The sequence below is a fragment of the Anolis sagrei genome, chromosome X, assembly GCF_037176765.1.
Source record: "Anolis sagrei isolate rAnoSag1 chromosome X, rAnoSag1.mat, whole genome shotgun sequence".
Lineage (NCBI taxonomy): Eukaryota > Metazoa > Chordata > Lepidosauria > Squamata > Dactyloidae > Anolis > Anolis sagrei.
The window spans coordinates 60298227-60312572 of NC_090034.1; the positions used below are offsets into that span (position 1 = coordinate 60298227).

Consider the following 14346-nt stretch of genomic DNA (forward strand, 5'->3'; position numbering starts at 1 on the left):
TCTCCCCAATGGAAGCTTGCCAAATAAGAGAACTAGGTGGAGAAAGATGGAGAGATTACAATGAAAACGCAGGAAGAACTACACCAAATAAATAAAAATATATCCTGATATCAATATTTACAAATAAGGGAACATTTATACAGAATAAGAATATATAATAGTAGTACAAAAATAATATATAATATTAATAATAAATAATAAATAATTATATTATTATATAAAATAATAATAATAGTAATATATAATACAATTATGCAAAATAATAAAATATAAGATTAATAATATATAATAGAGCAATATAATAGTAATATAATAATAATATAAGGATTCTATAATAATAGTATATTATTATAGAATTATGTAAAAATAATTCAAAAGAATATGTAACATTAATATAGAATAATATAAAAGTAATATGATAATAACATAATAGTACAGAACAAATATGTAAGAATTATATACTAATAGTATATAATATTAATAGTATTATTATTTATTTATTTATTATTTATTTATTTCAGAGTTTTATATACCGACCTTCTCACCTCTTTTGAGGGACTCAGATCGGTTTCCAACCATAAAAACACATACAATCGGTAAAAACATCATAGTTCATATTACAATAACACATTAAAACAACAAATATTTTCAAAACTACAGTGGTCAGCCGTCATACTAAAAAACAATTATACATCATCTTCCATCCATGTCTTAGGGTGTTGTCTCACTCATCAAAAGCCTGTCTCTATAACCACGTCTTCACCTGTTTCCTAAAAGTCAAGATAGAAGGGGCGGTTCTGATCTCCGGTGGGAGAGAGTTCCAGAGTCGCGGGGCCACCACCGAGAAGGCCCTGTCCCTCGTCCCCACCAGACGCGCTTGTGAGGCCGGTGGGACCGAGAGCAGGGCCTCTCCATACGATCTTAATAATCTTGATGGTTCATAGGGGAGAATACGTTCGGAGAGGTAAACAGGGCCGGAGTCGTTTAGGGCTTTATAGGTTAACACCAGCACTTTGAATTGTGCTCGGAAGCTAATTGGCAGCCAGTGGAGTTGGTGTAACAGCGGAGTGGTGTGCTCCCTGTACCCAGCACCCGTTAGTAGTCTGGCTGCCGAGCGTTGGACTAGCTGCAGCTTCTGGGCAGTCTTCAGAGGCAACCCCACGTAGAGAGCGTTGCAGTAATCTAAACGGGATGTAACCAAAGCGTGGACCACCGTGGCCAGAATAATATAAGGAATATATAATAATAATATTACAGAATAATATAAGGAATATATAATAATAATAATAATAATAATAATAATATAATTTTAATTGTCAGGATGCCCGAAGCATCCGTGGGAAGTGGCATAGATTGTGCATAGATTACCGGGGTTTGAACGCGATCTGCACTTCAAATAAATATCCTCTCCCCTTGATTAAGAACTTGTTAGCTCATTTGGGTAAAGCCAAATTGTTTACTAAATTTGAGAAGTTTGTTATTGGATACGTATAAAAGAAAGGGACTAGTGGAAAACAGCTTTCAATTGCCCCCTGGGGTCTTATTATTATAAAGTAATGTCATTTTTCCTCAAGGGGGTGCAATGTGTTTTCATGCAGTTGGTCACTGAAATCTCTCACCTGTGGCTGTATAAGGGTGTTTTAATTTACCTTGATGATATCTATGTAACATTCCCCATCTTCTCCCAACCTCCCCCTTTTGCCAACATGAAGGCCATGTCAGGATGAACTGAGCAGCCACTTCCTACGGCTGCTTCGAAGATCCTGACAATTAATAATATATAATAATATAATAGTAATATATAATAATACGGAATATCAATATATTATTAATAATTCATAATAATATATAATAGTAATATAATAATATATTGCAATAATAATACAGTTTTCCTTCCCTTTCACTTCCAGCACTGCGTTCCTTCCATGGTGGGCGGGGCCTGGTTGGCCATCTTGAGATGGAGGACATCCGCCGGGAGGGGTCTGCTTCCGCCTCTTCGTCAGCCATCTTGAGGCCGTGGCAGCTCTTCTCTCGGAGGCGTGGCCTGCGCTGGCAGATCTTCACCATCATCTTCCTTACCTGTGGACAACAGCTCAGCGGCATCAACGCCGTAAGGAGTCATGTCCAAACAGGAAGGGGTGGGGCTTGGGCCTCAAAGCTCCAGCCCTCACTTCTTGTTCACTTCCTGTTTCCTCCAGATCTACTTCTACACAGGCTCCATCTTTGAAGAGGCTGGTATCCCCAAGGAGAAGATTCCCTATGTCACCTTAGGGACCGGTGCCTGCGAGTGCCTCACTGCCTTGACCTGTGTAAGGAAGGGTCAAACTGGAAGGGTCAGGGCCTAGGAAGGAAACAGGAAGGGGAGAGGCCTCAAAAGAGAAGTGATGCCTAGCAGTCCATACAAAGCCTATTAGGAGTCAATAGGGAGCTGCTGAAGAGAAGTGAGGCCTAGGTGTCAAGATAAAGCCTATTAAGAGTCAATAGAAAGCTATTGAAGAAAGCCTTCTAGGTCTCACTCTGGCCTTAGGCCCCGCCCCCAGCTATAGGGAACCTATGGGAAGGAGGTATGCAAATGAAGGCTTTCTATTGATAGCTAGGTCTCACTCCTTCCCCTCATTTGTATACCTCTTTCCATGCAAATGAAGGGGAGGGACTTGAAGGAAGGGGTGGGTTCTAGCAGTCAGGAGAAAGCCTTCTATGCCTCACTCTGGTCTCAGGCCCCGCCCACCAGCTTCAGGGGACCTATGGAAAGAGGGCATGCAAATGAGGGGGAGGGGGTTGAAGGGAAGGCTTTCTATTGAGAGCTAAGCCTCACTCCTCCCCCTCATTGCATACCCTCTTTTCATAGGTTCCCTGCAGCTGGTGGGCAGAGCCTAAGGCCTAGTGAGGCCCAGAAGGCTTTCTATTGACTGCTAGGCCTCCCTTCTCTTCAGAAGCTTTCTATTGACTTCTAAAAGGCTTCGTATGGGCTGCTAGACCTCACTTCTGAGGTACAAAGAGACCTCTTCCTATAGGAAGGAGCCATGCAAATGAAGAGAAGGATTCAGGCCTTGCAGTCCATAGGAAGCCTTCTAGGCCTCACTATGCCTTAGGCCCCACCCCCAGCTACAGGGGACCTGTGTAAAGGAAGTATGCGAATTGAGGGCAATCATAGAATCCTAGAACCATAGAGACCTCATGGGCCACCCATCCAACCCCATTTGGCCAAGAAGAAAGAAAATCGCATTCAAACACCCCAACAGATGGCCATCCAGCCTCTGCTTCAAAGTCTCCAAAAAAGGGAGCCTCCACCACAGGGGATTGAAGGAGGGAGGGGCCAAGCAGTCTGTAGAAAATCTTCTAGGCTGCTCTAGGCCCCGCCCACCAGCTGCAGAGATCCTATAATAAAAGAGTATGCAAATGAGGAGGAGGAATGCAACCAGTAGAAAACCTTCTAGACCACCCAGCAGCTGCAAGGGACCTATGGGAAGAGAGCATGCAAATGAAGGGGAGGAAGGAGACCTAGCATCCAGGAGAAAGCCTTCTAGGTTTCCCTTTAGTCTCAGGTCCCACCCACCAGCTACAGGAAAGCTATGGAAATAGAGCATGCACATGAGGAGGAGGAGGAGTGAGGCCTAGCAGTCAGGAGAAAGCCTTCTAGGTTTTTCTCAGGCCTCAGGTCCTGTCCACCAGCTGCAAGGGACCTACGGGAAAAGGGGACACAAATGAGGGGGAGGAGTGAGGCCAAGCAGTCTGAAAACCTAAGGGAAGAGGGTTTCTTCCTCGTGGCCCCTGTGGAAATCATACATATGGTATTTTCGTCAGTTTTGGAATCTTCTAAATGTGAAACATTTTTGGTGGTAGCCCTGCCCACTCTCCCCTTGAGCATATATATAGCCAGTGGGAGGGGCTACTGCTTCAATTCTTTTCATCTGCCGCTCCTGCAGGAGCTGATGAATCTTCTCTCACTGACTAGCTATTCCTTCTATCCAACTGTCTATCGTGTTTGACTTCGGACTGAATTTTGGTTGCCTCCTCTCTCCATTCTGGACCATTTTTTGGACTTTGTTTCTGGGTACCCCTTTAAATTCCTTTCTAAAATGTCGGCTACAACATCTTTTAAGAAGTGTGACTCCTACTCTCTTAATTTTCCAGATAACAATGGGCACTCTCTCTGCCTCTTATGTCTGGGGGAGGGACATTTGTCCCAATCCTGCTCCGTTTGTATGGGATTCACTCCTCAAAGTAGAAAAAATTGGGACTCCAGGCTCAAGGCAGCCCTCCATAAGCGGGCCCTCCTCTTGCTTCCCGTATCAGCCCAGAGCCATGCAGGGGCTCCCCCCCCCCCCCCGGAGTAGTAACTTACCTTCTATGGCTGCTGCCTTGGCTCAGCCATCGCTGTCAAAGAAAAAAAATTCAAAGAGGACAAGGCCTTTAGAACACCTCAGTGAGCATAAACCCCACTGGTGCAGCTAAGTGGGCCAGAAAAGGCAGGCCCAGGCGATGTTTCTGCTCTCCCACCCTTGGCAGTGGCAACAAGTAGCGCCATGGCTCCTCTGCCTTGGGCAGAAAGGAGTGCACCACTTCCCCCGCCTTTCACGCAGGAAGGAGAGGGAGCTTTACAATCAGCAGCAGACTTGCTCCCCCGGTGGCTCTGGAGCCCCAGGTGATGCAGAGCGGGGCTGAGCCGTGCACCCCCATATAGGTACCTTTGGAGCTGTTGGGCAACCTAGCCATGCAGTCCTCTCCACGGCTGAGCAGCAGGATCTGCTCCCTTTGCCACCATTGAGACCGTTTCCTTGGCGCCAACTGGCCACCAGGGCTCCCCACGCTGGCTATGGGCTCACCTCCATCGTGCCACTCTTGCCGCTCCTCCTGCCATCGGCGTAGGTCTCGCTCAACATCAAGGAGTGCGTTGAGCTTGACCTCATCCTCCCCCTCCTCACCAAGGAGAGCATGCCTCCTGCTCCTATTCCTCCACTCAATGGGGAGAGTACTTACCAGGGATACATATGCCTCCTGCCTATGCAGGCTTCTGGCACCTGACTCCTCAGGGACAGTATATGTACTTTGGCCCATCAGTGCAGCCCTCCATACTGGGTCAAGGGAACGGCCTGCCTCCAGGCTTCCCCTCTCCTCCTGCAGTATTGCAAGCAGCCCCAGCAGCCTCGATATCGAGAGCAGCTCAATCTTCAGTACCGATGGCTCCCCCTGGTATTGGATGTGGCAATTATAATTCAACCTTACAGCCTGTGCCTGGATCTCAGCCTGCAATAAAGCTGCAACCTGTACCTGCTTCAGCAATGGCAGATCATTTCCAATGATCTGCCTTTACCCTATCTCGTTGCTCATGACCCTGTGGGGCTGGCTCCATCTCAAGCTGGAGCTTTACAGATAGATGATTCCGACTCTTCTGAAGATACCCCAGAGGTGATCCTCTGGAGGCACCCCCTATGGAGAACTTCAATAAGTTCATTGCTTTAATGGAGTTATTATTAGAGCTTTAGACCTCCCTGCACCTAAACTGCCAGCCCATATTGAAGACCCCATGTTTCCCTCAGAGGAGCAGGAGTCTCCTTCTTCAACTGCTCTGCCAGCCTTACTGTACCTTCTCAAACTTGTGAAGGTCCCAGATGTGTCACTGGCCTTGGTTCCTGCGATACCTAAAAGAGTGGACTCCATGTATAAAATAGATCTTTCCTTGGCTGATTGGGCATCCCGCCCTTCCAAGCCAAACACGGTAGTGGCAGAGGTGGCACAGACATGATAACTCAAAAAATCATCAGCAACCCCGCCTGATAAGGAGGGCAAGAAAATTTATTCTATGGGGGAAAAGGTCCATGTTTCAGCAGGCCTCTTCACCCATATGGATTATTATACTGCTCATATCAAACCTTTCTGTGGTCTAAAATTACCCCTTACCTGGCGCGTCTTCCTCCAGAAGATCAGTGCCTCCCAAATGCATTCCAGGCTGAGGCTATTTTGCTGGTAAAACTAAAAAAGGACTTTGCCAAACATATAGCAGAATCCACTGGAAAGCTCTTCACTATGGCCACTTCTATCCATCGCCACACCTACCTCAGAGCGTCAACCCTCTCTGAAGAGGGCCACTCCCTAGCTGAGTATTTGCCCATGCTTGGCGATGGACTTTTCAATCCTGCAACCAATGAAAAGCTGAAGCATATGCAAGAGATGTGCCTGGCAGTGCACAAATATAGCTACCCGTGGCAACCTTATTTTCAACAAAAAGCCCACTGGCCACCAGCTACCCCAAGCTATCGGAGATCCTTTGGTAATGCTTATAGCGGGACCTCTAGGCCACACAATGTCCTTCCCTCAAGGTTCCACGCAGGCCGTAAACAGCCTTACAGTGCGAAGAACTTATTCTAGCCCTACCAGGGAAAATGCAAACAACAAGGGGGACCCAAGCGGCACCCTTGACGAACCACTATAATCTCAGGAGCAAGATTGGCCATTGCTCCAGACATACCCTTCCGACACTAAGGACAATTTTTGTGGTACTTGAGGTCAGGATGCTTCCCAGAGTCCTCTCAGTCCTTGAATGTTTGCCAATCAATTGTCTCGTTTTTTTCGAGGCCTGGTCCAGAATAACTTCTGATGCTTGGGTCCTCCGTATTGTTAGGTTTGGTTACTCCATCGAATTTCTGAGACAACCCCTGTTGGGCCACCTAAAGGTCACCCCCCTCACCTCCCCTTTTAGAGGAGGTGTGCATGTTGCTAGAGATGGGGGCAATCTCCTGGCTACATCCTTCTGTCATCCCTGGCTGTTATTTTTCTTGCTCTTTTTTGGTGCCCAAGCAAGGTGGGGGGCAACGTCCCATTCTAGATTTAAAGGGCATAAACAAATTAATTCCGTCCAAGAAGTTTTGGATGGTGTCTCTGGCCTCTTCCTCTGTTGAATAAAAATGTCTGGTTCGCAACTATTGATTTAAGGGATGCTTATTTCCACATTTTGGAGTGTGTGGAGCACCGTAGATTCCTCTCATTCCTGATTGTCACAACTGTCCCCAGGATTTTTACAAAATGTATGGCTGCAGTAGCAGCTTATCTCCACACTACAGGAGTCAGTGTCCCCATACATTGATGACTGGCTTATCGTTGCTAATTCTCGTGAGCAGTTACAGGCTCATGTCAGTTCCACACTATCTCTTCTCCAGTCCCTAGGTCTTATTGTGAACCTGGAAAAATCCCACCTGCAACCCACATGCTGAATCCATTTTATTGGGGCTGTTCTGGACTCTGAACTACAGAAGGCGTATCTTCCCTTTCAGACTATTTGAACCCTAGTTCTTCAGGCCACCCAGGGAGACAGAATTTCTGCCAGACAAGTTCAGGTTTTGCTGGGCCATACGGTCTCCACCACAATGGTTATGCCTTACTCCAGACTCCACCTAAGGCCCTTGCAGGCCTGGTTGCTGTCTTCAACCCCCTTTTAGACCACCCCCACATGCTTCTTACGATACCGCAGGAGGTCCATCAATCTCTCCTAAGGTGACCTCCTGTTTTCATATGTCACAGAAGTTAGTTGTGCATGCATTTTTTCAGAACCCCTCTTCGCCTCTAGAACAAGGTCTTCACTTGTTGGACATTCGTAGGGCCCTAGCCTTTTATGTTAACAGGACTGCAGGAATAAGAAAATCCCCCAGGCTGTTTGTAAAATATCGGAAGGATGCCAGTGGCATTCCGGTATCCTCACAACGCTTTTCTGCTTGGATCATCTCTACCATTCACTTGGCGTATCATCTGGCAGGTCGGGACCCTCCTTAACAGCCGAAAGGCCACTCCATCAGGTCACTAGCTGCCTCCATGGCTTTTCTGAGAGGCGTATCGCTGGACACTGTGTTCCGTGCTGCTGCCTGGTCCACACCACTTACCTTTGTCTCCCACTACAAGTTGGATGCTTCCACCAAGAGAGACGCTGTGTTTGGAAGGGCAGTCCTCTTCTCTGCGGTTGCATGGTGCCCGCCGAGCAAAGTTAGTAGCTTGCTAGTCTACCATATGTACGGTTTACACAGGGACCATGAAGGAGAAGTATGGGTTGCTTACCTATAACCATGTTTCTCCGAGTTATCACCTGTGGAATTCGTACATCCCCACCTATCCTCCCTGCTGTTGTCATGCTTCGGTCCTTCTGGCTGCCATATGCGGCAGAAGAACTGAAGCAGTAGCCCCTCCCACTGGCTATATATATGCTGAAGGGAAGAGTTTCCATTTTATCTACAAGATTCCGAAGCTGTCTGCTCATGCGCAGAAAATACCATATGTGCAAATTCCACAGGTGACCACTCAGAGAAACATGGTTACAGGTAAGCAACCCATACCTCTATGGAGGAAGGGGCGTGCCTTGCTGCCTAAGGGGATGTGTCCTATGTAAATGTATTTAAGCTCCTCTCCTTTGGTTGGCTTCTTTCAGGGCCTCCTGATTGAGTTGATGGGACGCCGGGCGCTGATCCTGGGTGGCTATTCCTTGATGACCCTCTGGTGCGGCCTCATGACCTTGGCCTTGACTTTCCAGGTGATGGGGCAGGATATAAATACAGATGTTATTATTATTAGTATTAAATATGAAATAGATTTAAAATATAATATGAATACAATTATAAATATTCATGCAAATAAAATATTACATGTAAATAAAATATAAAATAATATTTTATTCATATTTTAAATATATTAAATATATATTTCTTTTATATTTTCATGTAATATTTTGTTCATATTACATTTTAAATATTTTATTCATATATTTAAAATATATTTTATAGCTGTGTTTGGAAGGGTAGTCCTCTTCTCTGCGGTGGCATGGTGCCCGCCGAGCAAAGTTAGTAGATGAAAATATTACATTTTAATGTAATATTTTGTTCATATTATATTTTAAATGCGTTTAATAAAATAGGAGGAATGATATATATAAAATAATAATATATAATAAACTGCTCATAACAATCTACAATACAATAATATAATAATAATAATAATAATAATAATAACAACAACAACGTGATCCAATATAACAGCCAGCAGAGTGATCTTGTTTGTTGTGGACTCATCTTGTTGTGTTTCAAATAGTAATAAAAATCTAGTCTATTAGGTATCTTACCTGAGCATGGTATAATTTATAATGTAATAATACAAATATAATATACAGTAATATATGTAATAATACAAATAATATATATATATATTCTCTGCAGGTGCCTTACCTGAGCATGGCATGCCTGTTTGCCTTCATCCTGAGTTTCGGCCTTGGTCCTGGTGAGTCTTTTAATTAATTCCCAGTACAACCAGTATGTCCTTCCCAGTATAACCACTATAAATGAATGATTGCAGGTGGGGTGACCAACATCCTGACAATGGAGCTGTTCACGCAGAACGCACGTCCAGCCGCCTACATGATCGCCGGGTCCGTCAGCTGGATTAGCTTCTTTACCATCGGCATGCTCTTCCCATTCATCGTGGTGAGGGGGCGGGGCCTAAGGGACAGGGGCGGGGTTTCAGAGGCAAAGGAGGCAGGGCCTAAGGGACAGAGGGGTATGGCTAGAAAAAAAAGAGAAAGTTAAGTTCTAAAGGAGGAAAGAGGGGCATGGCTTCAGTGAAGCAGAGGAGGAAGGACTTGAAGAGAAAGAGGTGGAGCTTGAAGGCAAGTTCTGAAAGGAGAAAGGGGATATGGCTTCTTAGCAAATCCTTGTGTTTAAAAGGGGAAAGGGGTGGGGCTTGAAGGCAAGCATCCAATGGGTAAAGGAGAGGGGCATGGCCTGAAGTTAAGGGGGTGGGGCTTGAAGAAAAGTTCTGAAAGGAGAAAGGGGGTGGGGCTTGTGAAAGGGGTGGAGTTTGAAGGCAAGTTCTAAAGGGGAAAGGGGGTGTTGCTTGAGGAAAGAGGAGGGTGTGGCATAAAGAGGAAAGGGGTGGAGCTTGGATTTATTTATTTATCGTGTCAGGAGCGATCCAAAACAGTTGTATTGCATCAAAAAACAAACAAAACACAAAATTTGCAGACTTGGTAATCTATTAAATGCCCTTTGACCAGTATCTGCCCACTTCCTCCAGTTCCTCTGGTGTTGCCACAAGAAGGTCCTCCATTGTGCATGTGGCAGGGCTCAGGTTGCATTGCAGCAGGTGGTCAGTGGTTTGCTCTTCTCCACACTCGCATGTCGTGGATTCCACTTTGTGGCCCAATTTCTTAAGGTTGGCTCTGCATCTCGTGGTGCCAGAGCGCAGTCTGTTCAGCGCCTTCCAAGTCGCCCAGTCTTCTGTGTGCCCAGGGGGGAGTCTCTCATTGGTATCAGCCACTGATTGAGGTTCTGGGTTTGAGCCTGCCACTTTTGGACTCTCGCTTGCTGAGGTGTTCCAAGGAGTGTCTCTGTTGTTGTTGTTGTTCATTCGTTCAGTCGTCTCCGACTCTTCGTGACCTCATGGACCAGTCCACGCCAGAGCTCCCTGTCGGCCGTCACCACCCCCAGCTCCTTCAAGGTCAGTCCAGTCACTTCAAGGATGCCATCCATCCATCTTGCCCTTGGTCGGCCTCTCTTCCTTTTGCCTTCCACTTTCCCCAGCATAATTGTCTTCTCTAGCCTTTGCTGTCTCCTCATGACGTGGCCAAAATACTTCAACTTTGTCTCTAGTATCCTTCCCTCCAGTGAGCAGCCGGGCTTTATTTCCTGGAGGGTGGACTGGTTGGATCTTCTCGCAGTCCAAGGCACTCTCAGCACTTTCCTCCAGCACCACAGCTCAAAAGCATCGATCTTCCTTCGCTCAGCCTTCCCTAAGGTCCAGCTCTCACATCCGTAGGTTACTACAGGGAATACCATGGCTTTGACTAGGCGGATCTTTGTTGCCAGTCTGATGTCTCTGTAGATCTTAGAAAACTATTTCTTGATTTAAGTTGTTGGCGTGCTGGCTGATACCCAAACAGGGGGTGGGCCAGACATGTCACTGCCTTGATCCTTTCACTATTGGCTGCTACTTCCTGGCAGATGTCAGGTGGTGCCATACCGGCTAAACAGTGTAGTTTCTCCAGTGATGTAGGGTGCAGACACCCCGTGATAATGCGGCATGTCTCATTAAGAGCCACATCCCCTGTTTTAGCGTGGTGAGATGTGTTCCACACTGGGCATGCATACTCAGCAGCAGAGTAGCACAGCACAAGGGCAGATGTCTTTCACTGTGTCTGGTTGTGATCCCCAGGTTGTGCCAGTCAGCTTTCGTATGATATTGTTTCTAGCACCCACTTTTTGCTTGATGTTCAGGCAGTGCTTCTTGTAGGTCAGATCATGGTCCAGAGTGACTCCCAGGTATTTGGGTGCACTGCAATGCTCCAGTGGGATTCCTTCCCAGGTGATCCTCAGAGCTCGGGATGCTTGTCTGTTCTTAAGGTGAAAGGCACATGTCTGTGTTTTAGATGGATTAGGGATGAGCTGTTTTTCCCTGTAGTAGGCGGTAAGAGCACCTTGAGCTTCAGAAAGCTTCTGTTCAACCATCTCAAAGCTCCCTGCTTGAGCGGTAACGGCACGATCATCAGCATAGATGATGAAGGGGTGGGGTTTGAGGCCTAAAGCCTGAAGGGAAAGGGGTGTAGCTTGAGGAAGATGAGAGTGTGGGTTAAAGAAGGGGCAGAGGGAAGTTCTGAAGAAAAAAGCGGCATGGCTTGAGGCCTAAAACCTAGGGTGAAACGGGCAAGCTTCCAAAAGCTGGGGGGGGGGAGGCTTGATGAGAAAGGGGAGTGGCTTCTCATATTGAGGCCTTGCCTTCCAAAGGGGAAAGGGGGTGTGGATTTTACATCTCTATCTATATAATGCGGCCTTGTCTTTGCTTCCTTCCTTCCTAGCGGGGCCTGGGCCCGTACTGCTTCCTGGTCTTCCTGGGGGAGTGTGGGATGGTGGCCCTCTTCCTCTTCCTCTTCCTGCCGGAAACCAAGGGGCGGAGCTTCCTGGAGATCCAGGCCTGCTTCCGCCGACGTCGCTACGCAGAGGGGGCCAAGGAGGAGCAGAAGGAGGGCGGCGAGGCCAGCAGCCTCCGCAAGGAGTTCTTCCCCTAAAAGGCAAGGTTGGCTCAGATTATTACAACAGGGCTGCCAATGGCCTTCAAATGGCACTTCAAAATAACATTCCAAAATGGCCGCTGGGTTATCTTTATTTGCAATCCAAAATCATAGATAGAATCATAGAATCAAAGAGTTGGAAGAGACCTCATGGGCCATCCAGTCCAACCCCCTGCCAAGAAGCAGGAATATTGCATTCAAATCACCCCTGACAGATGGCCATCCAGCCTCTGTTTAAAAGCTTCCAAAGAAGGAGCCTCCACCATGCTCCGGGGCAGAGAGTTCCACTGCTGAACGGCTCTCACAGTCAGGAAGTTCTTCCTCGTGTTCAGATGGAATCTCCTTTCTTGTAGTTTGAAGCCATTGTTCCGCGTCCTAGTCTCCAGGGAAGCAGAAAACAAGCTTGCTCCCTCCTTCCTGTGGCTTCCTCTCACATATTTATACATGGCTATCATATCTCCTCTCATCCTTCTCTTCTTCAGGCTAAACATGCCCAGCTCCTTAAGCCGCTCCTTATAGGGCTTGTTCTCCAGACCCTTGATCAAATGGCTGCCAGGTGGTGTTTATTTCCATTTCAAAATGGCTGCCAATGGTCTTCAAATGGCATTTCAAAATGGCTGCAATGTTGTCTTTTTTCGCAATCCAAAATAACCGCCAATTGTCTATATGGCATTCCCAAATGGCCACCAATGGTCTTCAAATGGAATTCCAAAATGGCCACCAATAGTCTATAAATTTCAAAATAGCCACCGGGTTGTCTCTATTCGCAATCCAAAATGGCTGGCTGTTCGTTTTCAGTCACATTTCAAAATGGCTGCCCATAGAGTTGTATGGAAAGTTAATCACATTATCTATATAAATCAAAATGTAAATGTCCGCTTGTGAGTGACCTCATAACTCCCAAAATACTTAACCGATTGCTTTGAAATTTGGACACAACGTAGCAAGCGAACAGGCAAAGGTTTACCAGTTGTTGAAATCCAACTACTATACAGATGTCACACCTGTGGCAGGTAAAAACATGTTTCGTTTCAAAAACAGTGCCATCTGCTGGATGGCTAAGCAATTGCTAAGGTTCTAAACCTTACATCTCTTGTGCTTGGAACCACTCCCCTCCCTCCCTCTCCGCTCGCTCATTGGCCAGAGGAGAAGGCTACCACCTTACCCACTAATTGGCATTCTCTTCCCACTAGAGGTTGCAAGTGGCGGTTGCCTCAATGGCGGGAAGGACAGTAGTGCAGGGACATCTAAGGCCTTTTGGAAGGGACTCTATGGAGCAGGACAAAGACAATCTGTGAGGCAGCAATGAGAAAAAGGCGTGGCCGGGTACAGCTAGTATAAGTAATATATAACTATTAATATAATAGTAATATATTATAATATATAATATGAAATATAATAATACAGTAATGTATTATTATAATTCTCTGGCCTTGCAATCACAATGTCTTTATTCACATTTCAAAATTGCTGCCGAGTTGCCTTCAGTTGCATTTCAAAATGGCCGCAGTTTATAATAATAATAATAATGTAATTTCTTTATGCTTGTTGGGTATGCAGTATTTCTTGCTGTTTCTTTGTCAGTGTTGATGTGGAGATTGTCTGATTTGCCTACTCTGGAACATGCAAGATATCATTGTCCTTCTTTAGGGATCCTTTTCATATCTATGATACTATGTGTGTGTGTGTGTGTGAATTATATATATGGCTGAATGGCTCTTTGTCAGGAGGGCTTTGATTACATTTTCTTGTCCTGGTGAAGGGAGTTGGACTGGATGGCCTTAAGTATTTTCTTTTGCTCATGGGGGTTCTGTGTGGGAAGTTTGCCCCAATTCTATCGTTGGTGAGGTTCAGAATGCTCTTTAATTGTAGGTGAACGATAAATCCCAGCAACTACAACTCCCAAATATCAAGATTCTATTTTCTCCAATCTCCACCACTGTTTACATTTAGACATATTGGGCATATGGAGTATTCATGTAGAGTTTGGTCCAGATCCATCATTGTTTGAGTCCACAGTGGTCTCTGGATGTAGTGAACTACAACTCCAAAACCAAAGGACACGGCCCTCCTAACCCAGTATTTTCTGTTGGTCATGGGAGAACTATGTGCCAAGTTTCCTTCCTTCCCCCTTTTTCTTTACCTCCCTTTCTCTTCTTCCTTCTTTCTTTTTTTCCTTCCTTCCAGTCTTTCCTTCTTTCCTTCCCTCCGTTTCTCTACGGGAAGGGGGGGGGATTGGAGGGGGCGGGCTTTGGAGGGGAAGAAGAAGGAGGGGGAGGAGGGATAGTTTTGGACAGGGCAGGAAGGGG

At 46.1% G+C, this 14346-nt stretch overlaps 1 protein-coding gene across 3 annotated transcripts in view; it reads left to right on the top strand.

The window, feature by feature from the left end:
• Positions 1-14346, top strand: part of LOC132780924 (solute carrier family 2, facilitated glucose transporter member 11-like) — a 60525-nt gene that overhangs the window by 35752 nt on the left and 10427 nt on the right. For all 3 annotated transcript variants that reach the window (XM_060784799.2, XM_060784798.2, XM_060784797.2), the window contains 6 exons: positions 1911-2110; positions 2199-2309; positions 8414-8515; positions 9195-9255; positions 9331-9458; positions 11825-12037. In XM_060784799.2, the coding sequence (XP_060640782.2) occupies positions 1911-2110; positions 2199-2309; positions 8414-8515; positions 9195-9255; positions 9331-9458; positions 11825-12034 (812 nt within the window). In that variant the 3' untranslated portion in view covers positions 12035-12037. The remainder of the gene's footprint in view (positions 1-1910; positions 2111-2198; positions 2310-8413; positions 8516-9194; positions 9256-9330; positions 9459-11824; positions 12038-14346) is intronic.